Source organism: Protopterus annectens, chromosome 6.part0, assembly GCF_019279795.1.
Source record: "Protopterus annectens isolate FY-2018-M chromosome 6.part0, PAN1.0, whole genome shotgun sequence".
Taxonomy (NCBI): Eukaryota; Metazoa; Chordata; order Ceratodontiformes; family Protopteridae; genus Protopterus; species Protopterus annectens.
Genome location: NC_056737.1, coordinates 159,306,021 through 159,329,590, shown reverse-complemented (window position 1 = coordinate 159,329,590; position 23,570 = coordinate 159,306,021). Strand labels below are relative to the sequence as shown.

General features: G+C 38.4%; 1 protein-coding gene across 1 annotated transcript in view; it reads left to right on the top strand.

Moving 5' to 3' along the window:
- LOC122803780 (echinoderm microtubule-associated protein-like 5) overlaps window positions 1-23,570 on the top strand; it is a 3,919,718-nt gene that overhangs the window by 2,897,903 nt on the left and 998,245 nt on the right. The window contains exon 30 of the mRNA XM_044073467.1: window positions 9,229-9,307. Coding sequence (XP_043929402.1) covers window positions 9,229-9,307 — 79 coding nt within the window. The remainder of the gene's footprint in view (window positions 1-9,228; window positions 9,308-23,570) is intronic.

Here is a 23,570-nt window from a genome sequence, read left to right as displayed (position 1 = left end):
GAAGTGTTGTGCCTTAGGGCTATGGATATGATCATGCTGCTACCCACAAAGCAGAAGCCTCAAATGGGAAATGTAGGGCAACAAGTAGTGGGCCATCTGTTGAACCACCTGTTACAGAAATGGAGGAGTTTGTGGCCTTTCTTAAAGGCAGTACCATCTCCAAAGGGTCCCACAGGGCTATGCTGAATGTTGAGGCAGAGTTGGAGAAGCCTCAGAGAATTTCTACCATGGATGCCTTAGATATGCAGTCCTATTTCATTGTATCAGTAGCTGCAAGTTCTGTGTACCTCTTAGTCACTATAAACTTCATTAAATTTGTGTAACTCACAGTATACAGTTACAACAGGGATCCAGTAGACATGACCATCTGCATAAGGTATGGCCATGGGTATAAGTTTTTTTCATGTTTATAGCTGTAATCATATCAGTTGCCTGTGTAGTTGTGGTGCTGTGTCATACATATACTGGATATGTCTCACTTTGGTGTATTCACAGGTGATTCTTTATCTGGTGCTAGCACAATGGAACTGCTGTTGTCTGATATTGGAGAATCTGTAGCCTCTGATAATGATGGCAGGGATGTGCTGACACAGTCATGGAGTGCAGTGTGTGTGTGTTTGACACAGGGAATGTGACCACCACATTCCCTAGACAGACCATGGGCACAGAGTTCTCTATGTTGAATGATGGCTAGGCTACCCAAACATCTGAAAGAGGACAAGTTGATGGGGACACTGTTGATTAGGGATGTGTGCTCTCCCCCATTAGACAAATGTCTGAATCTGCCACTAGCAGGCAGGAAGCTGTACAAATATGGGTTGGCACAGTGCTCAGCAGTGACATGGTAACTGTACTTTCGCTAAAGTTAGTGTGTCAGTGACTGCAGCCCATCATATATGCAGGACCATCATAGAGTCATAGGTTAGTGCCACCATAGCCATGACATAGATTGTAGGATCATCAAGGGTATACATACTGAGCTTAGGGAGTGCATGCCCTGTATATTTGATTCTGTGGTTAGACGGAATAACACACTGGACCATTCCTTATGTTATGTGGGTCATTTGACAGTGACAAGGGTCCATCTTCACAGCCAGTCATCTGCAATAACCGCAGATGTTAGCCAACATGACCATGGATGTGCAAGATCATGCTTCTAACTTGTTTTCAGCTTCACAGCAACATCAATTGAGAAGTGCCTACATCCATGAGGGATCATCATAATACTGGTGCATCTCTTAGCAGACATTGGTTGAGGTCATGTAACACACCAGTATCTAGCCAAGATCATGGTACAGCTATTGCAACTCCTGGCAGAACCAGCTCTTATGGGTGGGGGCATGCACGAGATGCTGAACCCTCTATCATGCATGCCAGTAGGCTGAGCCACAGTGCTGCACCACCTGCCAAGGTTGTGTACTAGCAAACCCACAGTTCACCACCACAGTTCCCAGCACATCACACATCCAGTGACCCCAGCCCGTCTCATAATTAACCCTACACACACACACACATATACACACACACACACACACACACACACACACACACACACATGCACACGCACACTCTGGTTCTGACTTTTCTTATAAAAGCACTTTTTGTTTTCATACACAACAGCACTCACACTCACACACTTCCCTATGAAATATATGCCCTGTTGTAGTCCATCCTGCACCATAACTGATGATAACTGTGCCCTGTCCTTTCTACATTTTAGTTGGGCTGCCTGTGTCTGATGCACCACTTGGCTAGCCTATGCATGTGTAAGCATAGCCTGGTGTTATTTTTCATGCATCATTTTATTTGGGTCTATATAAAGCACAAAGGTGTACTTACCTGAATACCTAAACATCGACATGTCTTCATCGAACTGTGAAAACATTGATCATCCTGAAGAGCAAAATCCAAAATGTCGAATCACCATGGTTGGCCCTTCTGTGGTATAGCTCCGTAAGGTAAGTGTGCGATAGTTACAGACCTTAGGGTTAGGGTGCGGGTTAAGGTAAGTGCATACATGGTGGTATATGCAAGATTTAGTTTTGGGTTAGAAGTAGGGTTTTGTTAAGTGTATGTGTGTGGATTATTTAGTTTGTTTGGGTATAGCTTCTTAAGGTAAGTGTGCGATAGTTACGGACCTTAGGGTTAGGGTGCGGATTAAGGTAAGTGCATACATGGTGGTATATGCAAGATTTAGTGTAGAGTTAGAAGTAGGACTTTGGTTAGTGTATGTATATGGTTTATTTAGTTTGTTTGGGTAGGTAGCATGTAGCAGGCAGTGGGGTGGGACAACTATGACGGTTCGAGTTTTTGAATTTTGCGGTTTAGAGCGTTCGGTGTATTTGCGGTTCGTGGATTATGTGTCTGCATTTAGGTATTCAGGTAAGTAAACCTTCGTGCTTTTAATATTGACCCTTTTATTTATAGTGTATTTGCTTAACTCTTGTTTAGATATTTTGTAAAGCTATATGCAGTGTACTGCCTCTTTGCTATTGTTAAGGCCTATTGTGCCTGTCTCTCTCTGGCATAATCATCCCCTGTTGCTGGCTCTTTCTCCTCTGACTCCTTGCCTTTCTCAGCTTTCACTCCCAGTTATGCCAGAAACTGATGGCCTTCTAAGAGACCACTGCTTCCTAAGTGTAATACACACTGTCAGTATTTTGGCACATGTTGCAAGGTTATACTGCAGGACACCACTGGATGAATCCAGACATACAAAAGCATGCCATGAGTAGCCCAAATACACACTCAATAATGTTTTTGGTTTGCAATAGTGCAAGGTTGTACCTGTGGTCTGTTTATGTGGATTTCTTATGGGTGTCATAAGCCAAGGTTTCAGGGCATAGGCATCACTGATAAGATGTGCTTGTGAGAAATCACCCCTTCACAGACCACGGTATTGGTTATATGTGTGCCATATGTTGGAGTTGTGAAAAGTACCTGGGTGGCCTGCACACACACATTGTAGATGATAATCTGTGCATTACAATCCACCTGGCAGTGGATCGAGTGTAGTTGCAGTCACTTATGTCCTTTCCAGTTCACCAAGTGGGTCCTTTATTTCAATGTGGGTATGGTCTATGGCCCCCAGTACCCTCAAGAAAATGGGCTATATCATATACCTGCATGGTGGTATTGGCTTTCTCCTCTGAGGAACATGTGAACCACATATACTCCTTTGCATTCTGAAGCATGGCACAGAGGAACTAATAGTGGCATATTCTAGAAACAGAGGCCTGAGATTACCCCTACTATGTCCCAAGTAAGTCTTTAAAAGGTCCCTGAAAGTGATGCACCTTGTTGTCCACTGGGATAGATACTAATTTTTATAATTTGTTGTATACGCCATACAACAAATTGTAAAAATTAGTATCTATTCCAGTGGACAACAATATGGTACTATTCTGTTATGTCAGTGCAATGGAGTCCTTGAAATATTAAGCACAATTGGATGACCTGGTGTCTCTGAGGATGATTTCACACAGCATCAGGCAAAGTAACTGCAATGAATCCTACTGCACATACACTTTTGTTATGGCTGTCTAGCCTGTGGCAATCCCCAGCATAATTTTGCAGTCTGCTCCATCTGAACATGAGCATATGGCAAAGTTAAAGTATACAATGGTGCAGCTCTCTTGCAAGGTATTTAAATGTTTTTGAATCACTCTGCCATTTTGTTTTGCCTAACCTCATTATGCAGACATTAATATGGAGCATGGCCAAACACATTGTTTGGCCTACCCATATTGTGTAGCTTGGTTTTCTGAATTGCACCAACCCTGCATATGGCCATTTATCATGCAGATTTGCTTAGCATGATGTGGCAAAGTTTTCTTATTCTGTCCTGTTGAATTTATTACTATAATTCTTTTGAAAAATTTTCATATAGAATAGAAGTGCTTCAGTTTAATGTTTTGTTCTCATGCAGAAAACCTGAAACGAAGGCGTAATATGCAACAGTTCATGTAGAACTTACTGAGAGGGAGACCCGTATACAGGAGGAAGTCATTCCACAAGATGCCATCCAGGTAGAGGGAGCCTGGGTGACCTCTGCTGATGGATGTCCCATTCCTGTGTGAGAGATAGTACAGGGGTGGAGTTAAAGTCAAACTATCAGTATCTCCCAAGATAGGTAGTTTGGGGAGTGAGAACTATGGAAGGACTTTTCCATTGCCTCTGTATCAGCAAATGTTTGATTTGACAGCTACATGAGAAACATTTAACTCATTCGAACAACAGTGCAGCCTGAGCTCATTTTCAGAAAATCCATTTGTAATACTATACAGAAAACAAATGTTCATAACTCTTTAACGACACTGACCTTTCCAACAGTGTAAATGTTGATAGTGCATATCAAAGTCATTATTAAATATTTGGCAAGGAATGCTGATATTCTGCAAATTTTTTACCTTTTTGGAAAAGCAAAGCACAATATCTTGGTCTATGTACCATGCAGACCCATACAATTTGAATTTAATTTGTTAGTATGAATGTCAGCTTTAAAATGATACCTTAACCATTACTGTGTGATGCTCCTTTCATGAGATATTCACAGAAATATGATTAATATATTATTTCTCATAATTGATAAATAAACAAAGCATAATATCTCATCACATGTAACAGGCAGAGCCTACATATCAGTGTAGAAGGTGTGCATCTGAATGTCAGCTTCAAAATGATGCATCATTTGTGTGATTACCATGCTCCTTCGCAAATATATGGGCATAATAATGAGAAGTCTTGTAAATGTATAATTTTCATATTCGTACAAAACTAAACAAACTGTGATATCTGTACGTGTGTACAGTGCACAGACACAGTTCTTTTACCATTTTGTAAGGAGTAACACTGTCTTCAAAATGAGGTATTGCTTCACACAATGAGATGCTCCCTTGCAAAGCTATTTACCAAAATATGAAAAAAATCATAATTTCCATAACCTAAGTCTGAAACAAACTTTGATATCTGCCTACAGGCACCATTCTTTTACCATGCTAGAACTATAAATAATCTTTTCAAAATGAGGTATTATTTAGCACATTCAGATGCTCCCTTGCAAAGTTATTTACCAAAATATGAAAAAAATCATAATTTCCATAACCTAAGTCCGAAACAAACTTTGATATCTGCACATGTGTCAAACATACAGGCACAATTCTTTTACCGTGTTAGAACCAGCAATACTGTCTTCAAATTTAGATATTACTTGGCACATTCAGATGCTCCCTTGCAAAGTTATTTACCAAAATATGAAAAATATCATAATTACCATAACCTAAGTCCCAAACAAACTTTGATATCTGCACATGTGTCAAACATACAGGCACAATTCTTTTACCATGTTGGAACCAGCAATACTGTCTTCAAAATGAGATATTACTTGGCACATTCAGATGCTCCCTTGCAAAGTTATTTACCAAAATATGAAAAAAATCATAATTTCCATAACCTAAGTCCCAAACAAACTTTGATAAATGCACATGTGCACAACATACAGGCACAATTATTTTACCACTATGGGATCTTCAAGAGCAACCTTGATGACTGGATGGAAAACCACAAACTTATCCCAGGGGTTCCACCTGTGTCCCTCACTGACAGGGCTGACAGGTGCTGACCAAGATTTCTTTTTTTGGGATAAACTCTTGGCTGGGTTTCTAGTAACCTCCTATGATCCTATGTCTAGTTCTCTCGGTCTTTTTTATTAGGCTGTCCTTCCAAGAAATCCTTGGCTCTGTGCAGGAAATCCAGACTTCAGTACCAAACTCTTTGACCTCCTCTCTGTCTAAAATGGTGGATATTCCACCTTCCCCTTCAGAAATGAGCAAAAGGTCTTTCTCTAAACATGCCAAAGGTCTGAGATCCAAGAAGACACCCACATAGGAATGGTTTTGATGGATGTACCTCATTCCTCAGATATGCTGGCCTCCAAACAGGCACTGACAAATGTAAAAGTGAGGACTGTGGAAGTGTAGGTGTCTGATCTGGGACTGAAAAGGTACCTCAGCTAAATTAGCACCCTTAGACCAGATGGAAACATTAGGCACCTACATAATATTTGTTATGTCCCTTTCCATTTTTTTCCCTTGTTTTCCTCTTCTGAAATGAAACAATCTGGTCAACACCATACTGGATTAGTCTAAGGCATCAAGTCTCTAACTTCAGGTGCTTGTGAAGGAGATGTAGGGAGATGTAGACTAATCTGAAAATTCCCGGGGCTGAAGCCTTAGAAGACATTGCAGTGCTGGAAAGCATGCTCTGCTCCAAGGCAAAAAAAAACAAAGTGACTTGCAGTAGACATAATCCTGACATCAGTAGGGATGATCGCTATCTGCAACTGACACTCATTCATTCATTGGGTGCAAACAGGTTGCCTGATCTATGGGAGGGCTGATAATTGTCAGGCACAGGGGAGAAAGAAGAGCAGAAAATAAAACCTAAATGATGACTTCCAAATAATGTCAAACAGCTCTCTGATGGCCTCCTCTTGATATACCCTTTGCACAGTAATGTAATTACACACACACAGTTCATTCACTCCTTCACCCTCTGCATTCATTCATTTACCTAAATGATGACTTCCAAACAATGTCAAACAGCTCTCTGATGGCCTCCTCTTGATGTACCCTTTGCACAGTAATGTAATTACACACACACACAGTTCATTCACACCTTCACCAATCGCTCTCTCATACACACACTTAGACACATCTACATTCATACACACACTATGCATTCATTCATTTAACACACACAGGCACATCTACATTCATACACACACTCTGCATTCATTCATTTACCGATACACACACACAGGCACATCTACATTCATACACACACTCTACATTCATTCATTTACACATGCAGGCACTTCTACATTCATACACACACTCTGCATTCATTCATTTAGCACTTCTACATTCATACACACACTCTGCATTCATTCATTTAGGCACTTCTACATTCATACACACACTTTGCATTCATTCATTTACATCTACATTCATACACACACTCTGCATTCATTCATTTACTGATCATGCAGGCACATCTACATTCATACACACACACTCTGCATTCATTCATTTACCAATCGCTATCTCATACACACATGCAGGCACTTCTACATTCATACACACACTCTGCATTTTTCATATACCGGCCATGGTCACACCAATGCTATAAAACAGTTTTGACTCAGCACTGAATGTGGAAATCTTTTTTGATTTTGCAAGTTTAATAAAATTATATCAAAACTGCCAACACCCACGTTCTGAATACATTTAATTATTATAAGAAGCAGCAGACTACCACATAAATATGACATACATATGATATCACACAATGACAACAAGTAAAGAAAGAAAGTTTAGGTCTGGGGTGGAGGAATCCAATTGGCTGTCACCACTTGCTTCACGGAAAACATACAGAATCAGCTTGTAGATACACAGTGCATGGCAAGCTGATTTTCTCCAAAATGTTAAATACAAACATGATGTTACTCTACCATGAAAACAAAGTTGAGAAGGTACCTGACAAAGTTCAGGTACTTTTTCAACTTAATTTCTAACAGTGGAGCTAAAAAGGGACTGTGAATTTACTGCACTAAGGCACCCTGAGAAGTTACTCGGGGTTAATGAGTTAAGGGACTGGGCAAAAACATAAGGATTAGTAATGCAAAAGATGTCTGTATGGACCCTCAGATTTGTGACCAGGCATCTTGCCTAAAATGGCCTGATTAAGCTGTCCAGGAAGGCAACATCTTAACAAATACTTGAGGCAGGAGTAGGACAGCATCAATAGAAGGCATGTAGATCACAGTGGAGAGCAGTGTATAAAAGAAAAGTGAGGGAACTGAGGCAAAAAGAGAATAGGAGCCAAAACTAAACTCACAGAAATGTTTATACATGAGTGTCATCTGTCACAGCAGCAAACCATCAGCTTGTCATATAGGAAGCTGTTTGTGTGTGTGTGTGCGTGTGTGCGTGTGTGTGTGTGTGTGTGTGTGTGTGTGTGTGTGTGTGTGTGTGTGTGTGTGTGTGTGTGTGGACATATACATGCATACATGTTGGTGTTTGCATAAACTTTAGAATCTCATTTTGAGGCTGTGTCTTTCCTTTGATAAGATGCTAGCTCTTTAGGGAAGGAATGGAAGGAAGGTCTACTTAACGCCGAAAATGTGATAAGAGACCTTGGGACACAGGTGGACAGTAGTCTCTCCTTTAATAATCACATTGCCACAGTGATCAGAAAATCCTTCTACGTGGCTCACCTCATCACAAAAGGTTTCTCATCCAGAAAAAAAGAGGTCATTGTTCCCCTCTGCTCATCACTCATTAGACCCATTATACAGTACAACGCCCCTTTTGGTATGTACCTCACAAGACATCTACAACAACTGGAAAGGCCACAGAAATACCTCACAAAGAGGATTACTGGCCTCAAACAGATGCCCTATGCAGACCGTTTAAAAAAACTCCAGCTTTACTCCGTCACATATCGCCTACTCAGAGGCGATCTCTGCCTAACATACAAAGCTATGTCAAACCCAGAGCTGTTGGACATGCTCCACTTAAATAAATCCCAAGCCCTCCAAGCTACATGCTCTAGGGACCTAAACTTTGTCACCACAATAAACAGAACATGCTGGAGGGATAGATTCCTGTCTCAGAGACTTCCCATACTCTGGAACTGACTACCTATCTATGTCAAACAGAGCTCATTAGCACTCTTCAAGAAAAATCTTGATGATTGGATGGGAAATAGGAAATTCACCCCAGGGATCACTTCTGTGGCTCTGCTCGACACGGGCACGGGAGGATGGTTTTCTTGGGTGGCGAAGGTCAGGGTGCATTTTTGACTGGGCTTGTATGGGCCCTGGAGCCAATAGCCTAGTACCTACCTATGAACCTATGAACTTATGAATATTTCAGTGTTCTAGCCTTCACTCAACTCTAGCTATTCAGGCAACATTGATGTTTGCTGGATGTTAATCATATGTCTTTTCTTGTATCTAGACACTGTGTTACCATGAGCATCTTGATCATTTGGAAGGGAAAATGGGAATGAAGTGAAGATGTAAAACAGAAATATAAAATAAATGTTGTGTTTTGGACTGCAGATATTGCTGTCTGACAGTTATAGTCTTTAGATAATGGATTTAAGGTTTTATCATGTGGAACGCGTGACGTGTGCCCTTTTCTTATTCACAGTTCTTTGTTTCAGACCACCTGTTAGTAGGGCGTTGCCACAGCCAGAGAAACTTCAAACAAATAACATTGGCAAGAAGAAGAGACCAATTGAGGTAAGAATTTTGAGAGTGCGTGTGCTGAACAGAAGCACATAATGGGCATGGGAATTTATAACCTTAGCAAGACAGATAAGAAATCTCAATGCAGCACCATTAAACTAAGCTTGGCATGCACAGCACATAACAAATGTGAGAAAGGCTATTCCAAATGCAGATCTGAGAGCTAGAAAATGGGTATTATGCTGCACCCACCATTTCTCAACACATAAGAAATTATTATTATAGTTCATTTCCTATTTAGAAAAAAATGTATATTTACACTGAGCAGAAATGCTTTACAGTTTAAACATTGTGGACTACTACTGAGTTTCCAAACAGTTTGAGTTTTGTCAACTGTCTTTTTAATGTTTTTTTTTTTTTGGTGAAAAGATGGTTTAATATTTGGATATACTTTTTAAGCTGGCCAATTCTATAAAACAGATGTGATAGTTTGTTCATGATAATTTGCTAATGCATTTAACACATTACTGTTTTTATAACCTCTGTTGTATGGTAGATTCAACCTTCTCAGTGGTTGAAATATTTTGCATAAACATCTGCTGTGGATGCCTCATGTGCTCTTCAGGGCAGACAGTAACCTCTGACAACATAACGACTGTGAAGGAGGAATCAATAATAGGCTTAACGTCTATTGAGTTTTAAGAATACCATGAACGTGAATGATAGTACCCGGCATCAGCAGTGGAAGGCTTATAGCCTTCCCCTAAAGACAAGCAGACATATGCATACTGCTCTTCAAGGAGGGCAAGTGAGACATAAAGCTCAGTAAAGCCATTTATATATGCCACAAGTAAACATATCTCATGGACTAGTCCATTAACTTAAAACCAGTAATCTGGCAGACTAATAGAAAGCATGTACTGACCCTTCTTTTAAAACTTTTGATAAATTTGCCTCTGACCTATTACTCTTTGCTGAATGTTACAAAGTTGAGTTCTCTACTATTCCTTCCTTTACCCCAGCTCAACTCCTTTCTCCAACTTCTAATAATCTGCCCACCAGGCTGATTGATCTGAGCCGCTGCCTTCATCTTCTCCAAGATCTTCAATGGAATAGTGAATAAATTACTTCTGGCAGTTCTTGAGGCTTCCTGTCCTGAGGTTTGATCACTTCACCCCAAAGTTCTGAAAACATTTTTTGTCATAATCTTCATATGCTAATCTACACTAACAACCTTTCCCTTACAAAAGCAATGTAGGGCCTGTGCTGAAATGTGGACATCTAACAACTACTTACTGTAGCACCTATTGTCTTGTCACCCATTTACCATTACTTGCTAAAATTCTTGAAAAGTTAGTTAATGAAGAATTTCAAGACTGTCTTAACCAAGTATGGTCTTATAGCCAGAGTGCAGACTGGCTTTTGACATGGGCAGTGAATCATGGCCACCATCTGATTTCATATGGGTATTTATGCCAGTATGAATAAAGGTATACACACTGGTTCTATTTTTGTTGCCTGTCCGGAGCTGTTTTATATCAATCATTATCTTTTATCTGGGCAGCTTACAGGTCCTGGCCTTTCTGATGATGGTTTTACCTGATTTACATATGCTGAATCAGAGGTGCATCTAGCTGTTTTTGCACCAGGCGTCATTCTCCAATCTTGCCCATCCCTCAGCTTAAAGTTGAGGACCAAATAAAGCCACAGTTATGCCACACACAGTGCACTACAGTACTTCAGTTTGGACTGCAAATATAAAAAACAGCATTTATTTCTAAATACCAGTATGCACTGAAGACTGATTGGGATTTGTTCATCATACCCCCAACACCTTGAATCATCCTAGCTATGCCTCTGCTCTAAATGCAAGATCATCTCCTTTGAAACTATGATTGAGAGAGACTGTCCTCAAGAATCTAAAGTCACTCTGGATATCTATTATGGCTGACTTATGGCTTCCGATGTCCATGTTTTAATCTGTTTCTTTCCATTTATGCACTCACTTTGAGCCAATTGAAGCAAGATCTTTCTGTCATTGATTTTTTTAAACACACACTTCAGGTGAACTTTTTAAAATACATTTTTGGTCATTATCCATGCTTTGATAATCTCAAGATCCCTATCTCCTTATTGATCTATTTGTTGCCCCTTTCCCCTGGCATTGCAAGATTCTTAGAAAGAAAGAAAGAGAGATATTGGAAAACTGGGGATTTCTATATCCTCCTAACTCACTTCCAGGTTAGCTAAAGGATGCAACACCAACCTGAGGCCTGCTGTGTTGACTTCGTGTGTGTTTGGTGTATGTGTGTGTGTGTGTGTGTGTGTGTGTGTGTGTGTGTGTGTGTGTGTGTTTTCTCCCACACACCTAATGCATCTACGTCACTACATGTTGCTTAGCAGAACAATGCACCTGTCCTCAGTTTACCTCCACAGGTGGTAGTTATGCATTAGGCTGACCTGACTTCCTCTTCATCCTCAGAGTCTGAGAGGTGAACTTGGGTGCTAACTCTGATTTCAGAGCTGAATCCTCAGGCATCAAACTTTAGAACCAGGACTTGTCACTGCGGTTATATTCAGAAGTCAGGACTTCATCCTTCTGCACTGTGGAGCAGGCTGCATAGGTTGCAGAACATCAGAAAAAACAAGACCATACTGCTTGAGATGATATGAATTTAACTTGTTATCCCGTCCCCAACTGAAAGATCTTTGGCCTTAATACACTTCTCTTTGAAAATGCTCATATCTACAAGTATATGAACATTTGGCTGGTCACACCCCCCCCCCCACACACACACACACAGTTCTTGCTGTACTGTGATCACTAGCACTGATTAACAGGTAAAGGCAAATCAGTAATTGTTATATGATAAGCACGTTTCTCAGCCTTGGTGTTAGGACTCCACTTGTAAAAGTGTTACTTATTCTCTGACTTGAGTACAGTCTCTGTGTTTTTCTTCATCCTCTGGGTTCTCCTTATCATGATCTGCAGACGTATGATACTTCTCCCAAAGAAAGATGATCACTGTGGTCCTTTGAAATATGGAGGGTAGATAATTATGGCAGAAAGAGCAAGATGATGTACGCATGGATATTTTTTTAATTTAAAGTATAACTGCTATACTTTTAAGTTTTTAGTCTTGGAATTACTTAACACCTAGTAACAGAAAAGATGATTTAAGGAATAAAACTGAATGTAAAGAGAGAGAGAGAGAGTGGATTTTAGAATTACATGCAGATGGTAGGAAGATACTTAATGGAGCTGTCCCTTTAAGACTAATTCTTAGATCATGTGACCTGGTGATGTAACTGTGTTGAAAGATGGTTTGTTTGCAACAGTATTTAGATCTGATGAAGCACCTGTTTAGAAAGGCATGAAAGTGCTTATCTGTGTTGTGCTTTTATGGTTTTATTTTCCCTAGAATAAAATCCATGATTTTATACAGCAACTGCTGTGGTTGACTGGTTGGATTTACTTCTGTTTGACCTTTTCATATTTAACCAGTCTTAATCCAAATTTACAATGTTTTTCTCTACATGCAGCTTAAAAAAGTGTTTGTTTTCATATCCTTATGTAAAGAGCATTAATGCCATTTATCAAAGTAAATGGTTAGTGTTATTCTGTAGACAGTGAACTTGGAAAATCAGCAGACCCCACTGGTCATTCAAAGGGGTAAATTAATGTACTAGAAAAGCTGGTAGAAAATAAGTATGCATATTCCCTGCATGAATTCCATGTGCTGTGACCTAAACATTTTCTTCCAGCCACCATTTTGTTTCACTCAATAGCTATGATTTAAAAACAAAGAACTGAGTGGGGAAAAGTGCAAAAAAACAAAAAAAAAACACAAGTGCAGTGCAGCAAAAGTGTTAGTGTTTACAAAGAGCTGCACCATCCTCCATAAGATAGATGAACACATAGACTTTGCAGCTACTCTGAAATTCATGTGCTTGTCCGTCTCATGGCAGCCAGGTCAGAACGGAATCATCAAGGACAAAGAAAGGTATCAGCATGCAAAACGTGTATGTATGTGTCTTGAGTAGATTTTATTAAATATTTGCGTAACTTTTTTATGTTAGATGCAGAATTCTTCTTCTCACAACAACTACATATCGTACACCAATTTTCAGACATTGGGTAGTGGAAATGTCTGACATCAGTAGAGAGAGACAGATAGACAAACAGATCACTAGATAGATAAATAGATATTGTAATAGTAAAACAAATGAAAAACAGCACAGCAGATACCCCATTTTCTGAGCACAACAAAGCAGTAATGTCCTCCAGGTTAGGAATTACTGGGAAATAACGGAACCTCTGGGGGTTGGGAAAGCTCCTCACAAGTGGTCCATCATTTCACTATCATTCTCATCCTGGAGGTCATTATTGCTGCCATAAATTTTTCAACCTCTGAATGCCAAAATAGTGACAGCTGTTATTATGTGATTTTGTTTCCAGCCAAGGTTTTTCTTTCCTTATCACACCTGAAAAAAAGGATGTACTCTAGGCTCACTTTTTCCTTATCCCAAAGTATATTTTCCTCCCACAAAATTATCCCTGCATTGAGACATATATGTAAAACACAACTTAGTTGTTTCTTCTTTTATGCTGGAGTACTGTGGTGTTCAGCTTTGTCAATATTTACCCAGTACTTTCTTTAGGAACTTGTTTCCTGGTTATCAAATGTAAAATAAATAAATAAAATAAATATTACATCTTACAATCCATAACATTTGAAATTTAAGCCCCCCCCCCCCAAAAAAAAAAAAAAAGCTGCCATGGCAAGAAATTTTTATCCTGGCTTGTTTCCTTCATACTATTTATTTTCATTTATTCGACATTTTTTTTACTGAGAAAGTATGACTGGGAAATTGGCCATTTTTAGCAATGACCAGTGGAAAAAAGTGCCACGTTAACATAATTTGACTACAGTTAAGTAAAGTTTTTACAAAACCTAATACAGAAGAATGGTAAGTAAAAATTAAACTTCAGGTAATACAGTATGAGCCTATATATGCATAGTGCAAATATTTGGACACCTATAACAAGTTGAAAAAGGAACTTGTCAATAGTTAAACTATTCACAAGTTTCAGGTCATAGAGATGACATTAAACCCATTTAGTGCACTATTTCAAACAGAGATGACTAGATAATATAGCCTAGGCAAAAATATGTGTGTCCTTTATGTAAGAAACAGATTTTGATTCCTTCTCTTCAACATAGTCAAAGTATGCTGGGGTGTAAGGAGGGAGGGGCTACGGCAGTCAGGGATAGTGCAGGAGCAAAGCCAAGTCTTATTTTGATAGTCTTTTAAAAGTTGGAGAGGTTAGAGGTAGATCTAATTTGCAGAGGGATAGAATTCCATTTTTTTTCAATAAACAGCTTTATTAAATGATCATGTATGACATAGGCAATCTTACATTTATATAAATGAAAAACAAACAACACTGACACCATTTTAGTTGCAGACATTATACATCACAGACACCATTGAAATGACTGTAGTTACAAACATTATGCATCACTTATAATCTGTCCAGTCATTGTCAGTTAAGCATTGTATGGCTCATTCAAATATTGCCTCTTAAACCTCTTTCCTTCTCTGCATATATTGTTCCCACAGTTCCCATTTTTTCTATGTAGTTTGCTCCGCCTCCGTCCATTTTCTAAAGATCCCATTTACAGTTGTTTTATCTCTGTTACTATATTCACTGTTTCTAGTAAAGTTGGTCTAGACTTTGATTTCCATTTTCTAGTAATTACATTTTTGCAGCCACCATAATTAGACTCAGCAAGGCTTTACTATGTGTAGACAATTTCGATTCTGTATCATAGCTTAAAAAAAATCTTCTCCCCAGTCAATCCAATCTGCTCACCCAGCATCTCCAATAGAGAGGTTCATAGGGAATCTCTAAAGTCCACCAGCTTATTGCACTCCCAAAAGACATGCTTCCAGCCACCTCTTTCTTGCCTGTCACACCTCCAAGATTTGCTATCCACCTGAGGAAACATTCTTTGGAGTCTACCTGGAGTATTAAAATACGTATGTAAACACTTCCAGGCAAAGATCCTAAATCTTCTAGACTTTGTTGCATATTTGGTAGATATACATACATCCTCCTCATTGTCTCTTTGTGAATTGCTTATCCCAATCTCTCTTCCCAATCCTTTCTAAGCTCCTCTGATTGATTCTTATAATTATCATGCAGTGTTTTATATGCTCTACTAATTATCCCTTTTTTAAAGGCAGCTTCTGTTCTAGATTTTATTAAAAACTCTAACAATACTGGTCTTTCATTTAGCGCCCCCTATTTCTTTCTGTCTGCATATACTCTAATATCAGTCCTTGATAGGGAAGGTAATCTCTAACCTGCAGTCCAAATAAATTCTTGGCCTCTTCCCATTCTATTACCTTTCCCTTTCTAGTTATTTGCTCCCAGTACTTTGGTTTCTTTGCCAGTTTTCTCCAGTAAATTCCAGCCCCCTCTTGCCTATTATCTGTATCCCTGACCACAGTCATCCCCATCTGCAGAATCTCTTTTCTCCATTCTCATGCTGGTTTTGTTTTTACAATACTCCCTGCTGTTTTATGAATATAATACTCTGTATAATTTTTGTTGTTCTCCTTAATAGTTTGCACCCAAAATCCCATTCTCTCCTTATACCTTGAGCTTCACCTCAGTATCATCATCATTCTTTTCCACTTTGAATTATAGTTTTCTGATTGTCCTATGCATAAGAGCCTTAACTGTGTTACTCTAAAATACCCCCTCAAATTGGGTAATCCTAGTCCACCTTGTTCTATTGGAAGAATCAGCTTATCCCATTTGACCTTGCTGTCTTCCCTTCCCAGATAAAATCCTTCAACTCTTTTTTAATTGCTATCCACAGATTCTCCTCTGGTTGATAAAAATATGCCTGACCCTGTGTATAAGACTAAAGGAACTAAAAACATTTCAAACATTTCATTTTGCCTGTATCTTAGTTTCCATATCCATATAACAAAGCTTCCAGTTTCTCAATTTTTGTATTATCTTCTGCTTAGTCCCTTCCCACAACAGAGTTGCCACAGCAGAGTCATTTCTAATCCATACTCCTAAATACTTCATTTTATCATATCCCCATAAGTATGGATATTCTTGGACCAATGTGTGTGTATGTACATAATTTACCGCTATTGCCTTTGTTTTAGCTTCATTAATTTTGTATCTTGCAAAGATTTGAAACTGTGGTAAAATGTTCCACAACACTGTAATGTACCTTTCTGTTTTTTTCGTGTATAAAATAATATCATCTGCAAATAGAGCCAGCTTTTCCTGACTACCATATACCAATTATATCCTTGAATTTCTGAATCCCTTATTTTTTTTGTCAGTGGTTCTAAATATAATGCAAACAACAAAGGGCAAAGCGGACTCAATCAGAAGTTATCAGAGAACCCAATCACTTTAATTTTCACCTCCAGTCCCTCAAATATACTCCTAATCAACCTTATAATTGTATCAGGAAAAAAAAATGCTTCCATTGCCCTGTTCATGATTTCCCAGTCTACTCTGTCAAATGCTTTCTGTGCGTCAGGACCCACCAATAACAGTGGTATTTTCTTACAGTCTGCTTTCCTGTCAGTCATCAGTGTTCTGTTAATATTGTCAAATGTTTGCCTCCCCTCCACAAAACCACACTGATCCATATCTATCAATTTTGGTATCACTTTTGACATTCTTTTAGCCATTATAGACATAAACATTTTATAATCATGGTTTAGTATTGAAATGGGCCTGTATGAAGATGGATCCAATGGATCTCTATCCTCTTTAGGTATTACCGTTGCCACCACCTTCTTCCAAGATGCTGGTACTTCTCCTCCTCCTCTTAAAATACTGTTGAACAAAACCTTCCAGATCATCATCAGTTTTTTCCCTCCTAGCTTCCAAACTTCCACAGGAATACCACCTATTCCTGGGGACTTTCCTGTAGATTGACTGTACATAGCCATTTTTATCTTATCTCTTCTTATCCTAACTGTTAGTAACTGAGCCTCATCTGCCGCTAAACCTGGCATATTTTATTCTTCCATAAACATTTTCATTTGTATCTTTTCTTGATTTCTATATTTCTCTGCTTTATACAAACTGCAATAACATTTTCAAAATATTTTTAATACTTCTACAGAATCTTCCTTGTTGTAGGGCCTATATCACTGTGTCGAATGATGAAAAGAGTGAATGCTCCTTCATCAATCTGACAAGGTCAAAACTCCTAAAGAGCGAAGACACGGGCCATCATTTTTTTTCCCAGGGAAAAAAATCAGTGGGATGACTTTGGGACTTTGCTATTTCCTCCGCTATGGTGTGATCTCGGAGTTGGTACATATTTAAGTAGGGGGGTGTGAGGGTCACAGCCCAAACATTGGCGGGCGTGGAGGGCGAAGACCCCCATTTCATTTTGTGTTTAAACTTTTTTTTTTCTTTTTGCAGAGCAGTGATTTTATTTACCTGGGGAAAAAATTGCTGTTCCATGTCATCACTTTTTAGGAGTTTCAACCTTATCGGATCGATGAAAGAGTGTTCGCTCATTTCATTGTTCGATAAGGTAATATAGACCCTTGTTATATGCTGCCTAAGACTGGTGACAGCTCTCTCCACTTTCTGTTGCCTGAGTTTTTGTACTAAAAGTTTTAGTGCTCTAGAATTATTATAAAAAAAAAACAGTTGCTTAACAGCAATTTTTCTAAACTCGTGCATATTATCGAGGTAATCCCTTATTTTCTTTTTAGCATTCTGCAGTTGCTTCTTTTCTTGTTCTAAGAGATTCCCCCTATTTTGCAATACTTTAACATTTGTTAGTACCTCTAAATAATTCTTGTTACTTATTAGCCATATCTCCCTTTCCTTTATTTTCACCCTAGTTTTAAACTACACTTTAATTTTATCCCACTCCCTAGCTATATTTTCAGAAGAAATTTCTATCTCTAGCAGCCCCGGAAATAATTCGAAAACCCATTCCTTAAATACCTATCTTTTCAACTGATAGATGGGAAAGTGCCAGTGTCTCATTTTTATTTCATTACCTTGTATTTTTATTTTAGTCATTATTGGTACATAATCTGAAGTAGTTATTCAGTGTGTTTCAAGACCTTCAATTAAATGTACTCGTTCCTGTGAGATATAAATTCTGTCTAGCATAGCCCAGATTTTGTATCTTAGAGAATAATATGCAAATTCACTGTGAACTCCTAGTACTGAATTCACATCTTCCATACCACACATTTTCATAAAATTCTTCAAAAATCTACCCTCCTTTGTTATATTTTCCCTTCTAAGCCCCCCAGACACATCTTCACTGTTGCAAACCAATTCCAGTCTTCACCTGTAAGAAATATTCCTTGCTGAAGGCTGATTATTTCTCCCAGAATTTTCTTAAGCTCCATTATAGCAGTTTTATGTGGAATGTAAATGGATGCCAGTGTATTCCTCCTCCCTTGCCAGTAGCCCCTTAGTACTATAAATCTTCCATTATTATCTTTTTTTACCTCTTCTGTCACTATTGGAGCTCCTCTTGCAGTTAATATAAGTACTCTTCTTTTTCTTTGCCCCAGCTATTTCACTGAATAACCATCCTGAAAACATTTCTTTATCAAATTCATAAGTTCAGTTCTTTCCAGGTGTGTCTCCTGTAACATAACTATTTGCACTCTACATTTTTAATATAGTTTACTACTCTTTTATATTGATCTGTAAGTCCATTCAGATTGAACGATCATCATTTTCTTATATAGATATTATTACAAGCTTTTATATATAACTGCTTTTTTGTTAAATGTGTAGTTCCAACTTTTATGTTACATGCATATACTGTTCGCTAGATTGGTCTTTTATACAGTTGTTTCTTGTCATATCCATTTGAGCCTGTGCCACATCTTACATAACATTTTGTATTTTTGAAATCCGTCAAATAGAACAACCCCCCCCTAAAATTGTTAACAATAGCAACACACAAAACTATGTACATCTTCAAATATTGAAGTTTTTTTTCTTCCCTAAGTTGATAGCCATGCATACAAGCCAGAGTTAACAAAAAAGTAAGGTTAGTCATGCTAAGATGCATGGTACAGCTTGTGGTATTACTAAGTGCTATTTGATTTTGTCTATCTTTATAGCTCTCCTAGCTGAAAAAAAAACACTTGAATGCTTTCAGTAAATACTTTCTCCAAGCCATTTCTCTTTATCAAATAAGGAGTGTCTGGTTTACCAGAAAAAGCCTTATAATATTCACTATTCTTTTTCATTTACATGCTTTGTAATAAAATTGTAACTAGGGTCTTAACCCAGTCATTTCCCTATGCAAGCATGGGAAAAAGCAAACTGATTTTCCTTTTCCCATACTCTCTTAACCAGAGCTTTCCTTTCTCCCCTTCTCCTCTATTCCCCCTTTATTACATTGCAGTGCCCACATCTTTCAAAACTGAGCAACGAAAAAGAGAGGTGAAGGGAGAAAAAGAAAAAAACAAAACAAAAGCAACTGTCCACATTAGCATCCCCATTGGACTTTAGAAAAACAACTGAGGAAACCTTACTTCAGGTCTGATTGGTTTTGTCTCATTTTTAAAGCTCTCCCAGTTGGGAAAACCACTGATTGCTTTCAGAGAACATTATGCCCTAGCTTATTTCCTTTTCTTTTTTTCTTTTCCCTAAGATAATCCCCTTCCACCAGACTGTCTACAGTTTCTCTTTATCAGATTGTCTCCATGTAGACACAAGAACCAGATAGCCAGTTTCTCTTTATCAGACTGTTTCCATTGGAAACATGAAGCCAGCTGCAGAATTGCTACTAAGTATACATGCATTTGCTAGAAAAAAGCCTCATAATATTCAATATTCTTTTTCATTTACTTGCACTCATAACACTAATCAGTCTAAGATCCTTAATACAGTCATTTCCTCATGCAAGAATAAAAAAAGCACACTAATTTCAACTTTGTTATGCCTTTTTAATCATGCTTTTTTTTACATTGCACTGCCTATATTTCTCAAAACTGTACAAGAAGAAAGAGAGAAGGGGAGAAAAAGAAAAACAAAAGCACCTGTTTACAGTCCCAATTTCACTTAAAAATAGGGTGCAAAGAAAACCATACACCACAAATATAGTACTAATAAGAAAAGAAAATATTTTCTTTACTTACAGTCAGCTTTCTTCCCTCTCTTTCCCTCCCCAAAGCATTTCCAAACATCAATGACATGAAGTAGGGCATTTAGTTTAGAGTCCTGCACAAATCCAAGAAATTTTGAAAAAGTCCAGTATTTACAGATTTTCCTGTTTTGTCATATATCACAAATATAATTATTGCATTGTAATCCCACATTGAGTCACTGGTTTTGTTACTGTTATTCTCTATCACCCAAATCCAGCCTCTGCTTTATTTCCAACGTACTCTCGATTCTTCTAGTTAACTCTCATGATCCCTTCCTTCTCTCCAACATTTTCCGTTGAAGTACTGGAAAAGGTTTCGCAGGTACAGTCTCTCTCTGATCTTTCTTACCAGAAGAAAAAGAAGCAGAATCTCCTTCTGTTTCACAGCTCACGTTTTGCTGGACAAACTTTTGTACTTCCTCCTTAGCTTGCACATCATCAAAAAATGATTTTGCCCCTCCAGGGAAGAATACTTTAAAGACAACTGGATACCACAGTTTGAATCTCACACCAGTGTCTCGACATTGCCTGAATAGTGGAATGAATTTGCTCCTCTTCTGCTTGGGGTAGAGTGATAATCATTCTCCACAAACCATCTGCTGTCTCCCACTTTTAGTATTTTGTCCTTCTGCCACAGTTTTGTCAGAATGAATTCCTTCTGCTGGTAGGATTGCATCTTTACTATTACAGGTCTAGGTTGCTTTCTTATAGCTAGGTTTGGAACATACACAAGATGTGCCTTTTCAACTAAGAACTCCTGCTGTGGAATACCAGTCCATTTGCTTATTTGCACTTTCATAAAATTAATGCAGTCTGTTCCTTCCAGCTTCTGTGGTATAGCTGAAAATCTCAAGTTTTCCCTATGTGCTCCGTCCTCTAATTCTGTTATTTTTTGAAACATCTCTTCCTGAACAGTCTCATATTTGGCCAGCCTTTTCTTCATTCCAACCTCTGATTTTTGCAGCTTTATCATCTCATCTGAATATCTGTTTAAAGCTTCTTCCATTTTTTTCCAGCCTTTTGTTTGTGTTGATATACTTCATCATTGTTTTGTTTAGTTTAAGCAGGTCTGTATGCAGGTTTCTTATATCTTCCTGTAGGTTATTGGAAGTCATGTCTGAAGCTTGCATTGCTTTTTGCTGAACAGCTGCAGAACTTTCCCCAGTTTGTGTTTCTTCCTCACTTTTTGTAGCTGATTTTTTTTCCATGTCTTCTGTATTTCTTTATTCCTGGTATCCAGGCAGTACACTTACTAGCCAGTTACTGAAGTATACCCATAAACACAAGTCTACTGGCATTCTCTGCTGAGTTTCTGTTTACACACTGGGAGAGCTAAAAACAAGCTGTTACTCAGTGTGCAGCTATCTTGGAAGTCTTGGACAGAGTTCCATTTCTAGCAACAGAGAATGAGTAGAAACTTGCCAGAGGATTTGTGGGGTTTATATATGCTGAGAAAACATTCATTAGATCAAAGTAGTCTATTAGGATGACAGGTATGGAGAATAGGAGTAAAAGCAGGGCAATCAATAGCTTTGTGAATAATGTTGTGTGTGGAGACAGGCTGTATGTAATCTGAGTAGTGAGGCACTTTGAGCCAATTGAAAGTTGTAAAGTAAATACAGTGGTGGTTGTGGTATTGTTTATTTGTTGGTGTCACATTTTGCAACCGTATTATAGCATGCCACCAGCATATTTTTAACTGTAGCCAGAATGTTGGTTAGGGTGGGTGCACTATATAAGAGAGATAAGAGAAGGTAGGAAGTGGCAAGTGTGATTTTGGTGGTGTTGCTAATATTCTTTTGAACATGCAGGTCAGATTTAAGATTATCATCTATAATCACTCCAAAAAGTTTTGTATGGGAGACTACTTCAATTTCAGTTTTGTTTGGTGAAAAGATTTTGGAGAAAAATAGCTGTAACTTTTTTTTTTTTTTGTATTTGGGCATTATGGGGATATTTTTTTTTTTTTATGGTTAAGTAGTATCTGGGCATTATGGGGATATTTCTCAATTGAAGACAAAGCTTCTTGCTTGATATGGTGCACATATAACCATGTAGAAATCAGCATACTTTATAAGAGAGGCTGGGCCTTCGAAGGTGTAGCAGTCATTGATAAAGATATTAAAGAGGAGGTGACCAGGAATATAGTCTTGGGGTACATCAGTGGAGACTTTGCAGGTGGAGAGAGGGAGTATTCTGCCATTTTGCAGGCTGGAGCTTGTCAATTAAATTGCTATTGAACCACAGTAATGAAGAAGTGCATAGCCCAAGTTGAGACAGTTTATACATGAGTTTAAGGTTTGAAACTGTATCAAAAGCTTGTGGCAGGTCAAAAAAGAAAAAGAAAACAAGTTTAGCTGAGTCTCTATATTTGTTTATGGTGTCACTGAATGATAGGAGGGCAGTAGTTGTAATGCATGTTGGGCGGAAGCCATGTTGGGTGGATGTAAAGAGCTATTCTTGTATAGGGTAGTGGAGGAGTTGCTTAGGAATACATCTTTGAAGAATTTTTGAGAGAAATGATAATATTGGAATAGGCCAAAAGAGACATCAGCCAAGATGCCACCTTTATGAAGAGGGATAATATAGAATTTTTTCCATAGTGAGAGTACATAGGATTCAGTTATTGGTCTGTTGATAAGGATCATTGGCAGCTGTCTTTAGGTATTCAGGTGGAAAGATGTCAGCTGCAGTGGAAAAAGGTTTGAATTTAAGTAGAAGTTTTTTTTTTTGTCATTGGAAGTAGCTAGTAATAGATGTAGAGAGTGAATTACATTCATGTGAGAGTGCTGTAGGGGACAGAGTAAAGGACATGGTAGTATGGTGTATGGAGAATGTTGGTTTTCTTCTAACCTGTTCATCACTTCATAAATAGAATTGGATGTTATTGTGGGGGATGGTAGAGTCACTAGATGGGGGAGAATAATTTGTAGTTAGAGAGGCAATGCTTTCTGTGAAGTGGGTGTCGAATAAGGTTGCAATTTCTAGTGGAGAGGTACTATGAGAAGGGTTGGGTTCTTTGCTTGAGCCAGGATGTAGCAGGTTATGTATTGATGTTTAGATTTTTTGGGGGTCATTTTTGTGTTGAAGTTATAGATGGCTGTACTATTTTTTTTTTTTTTTTT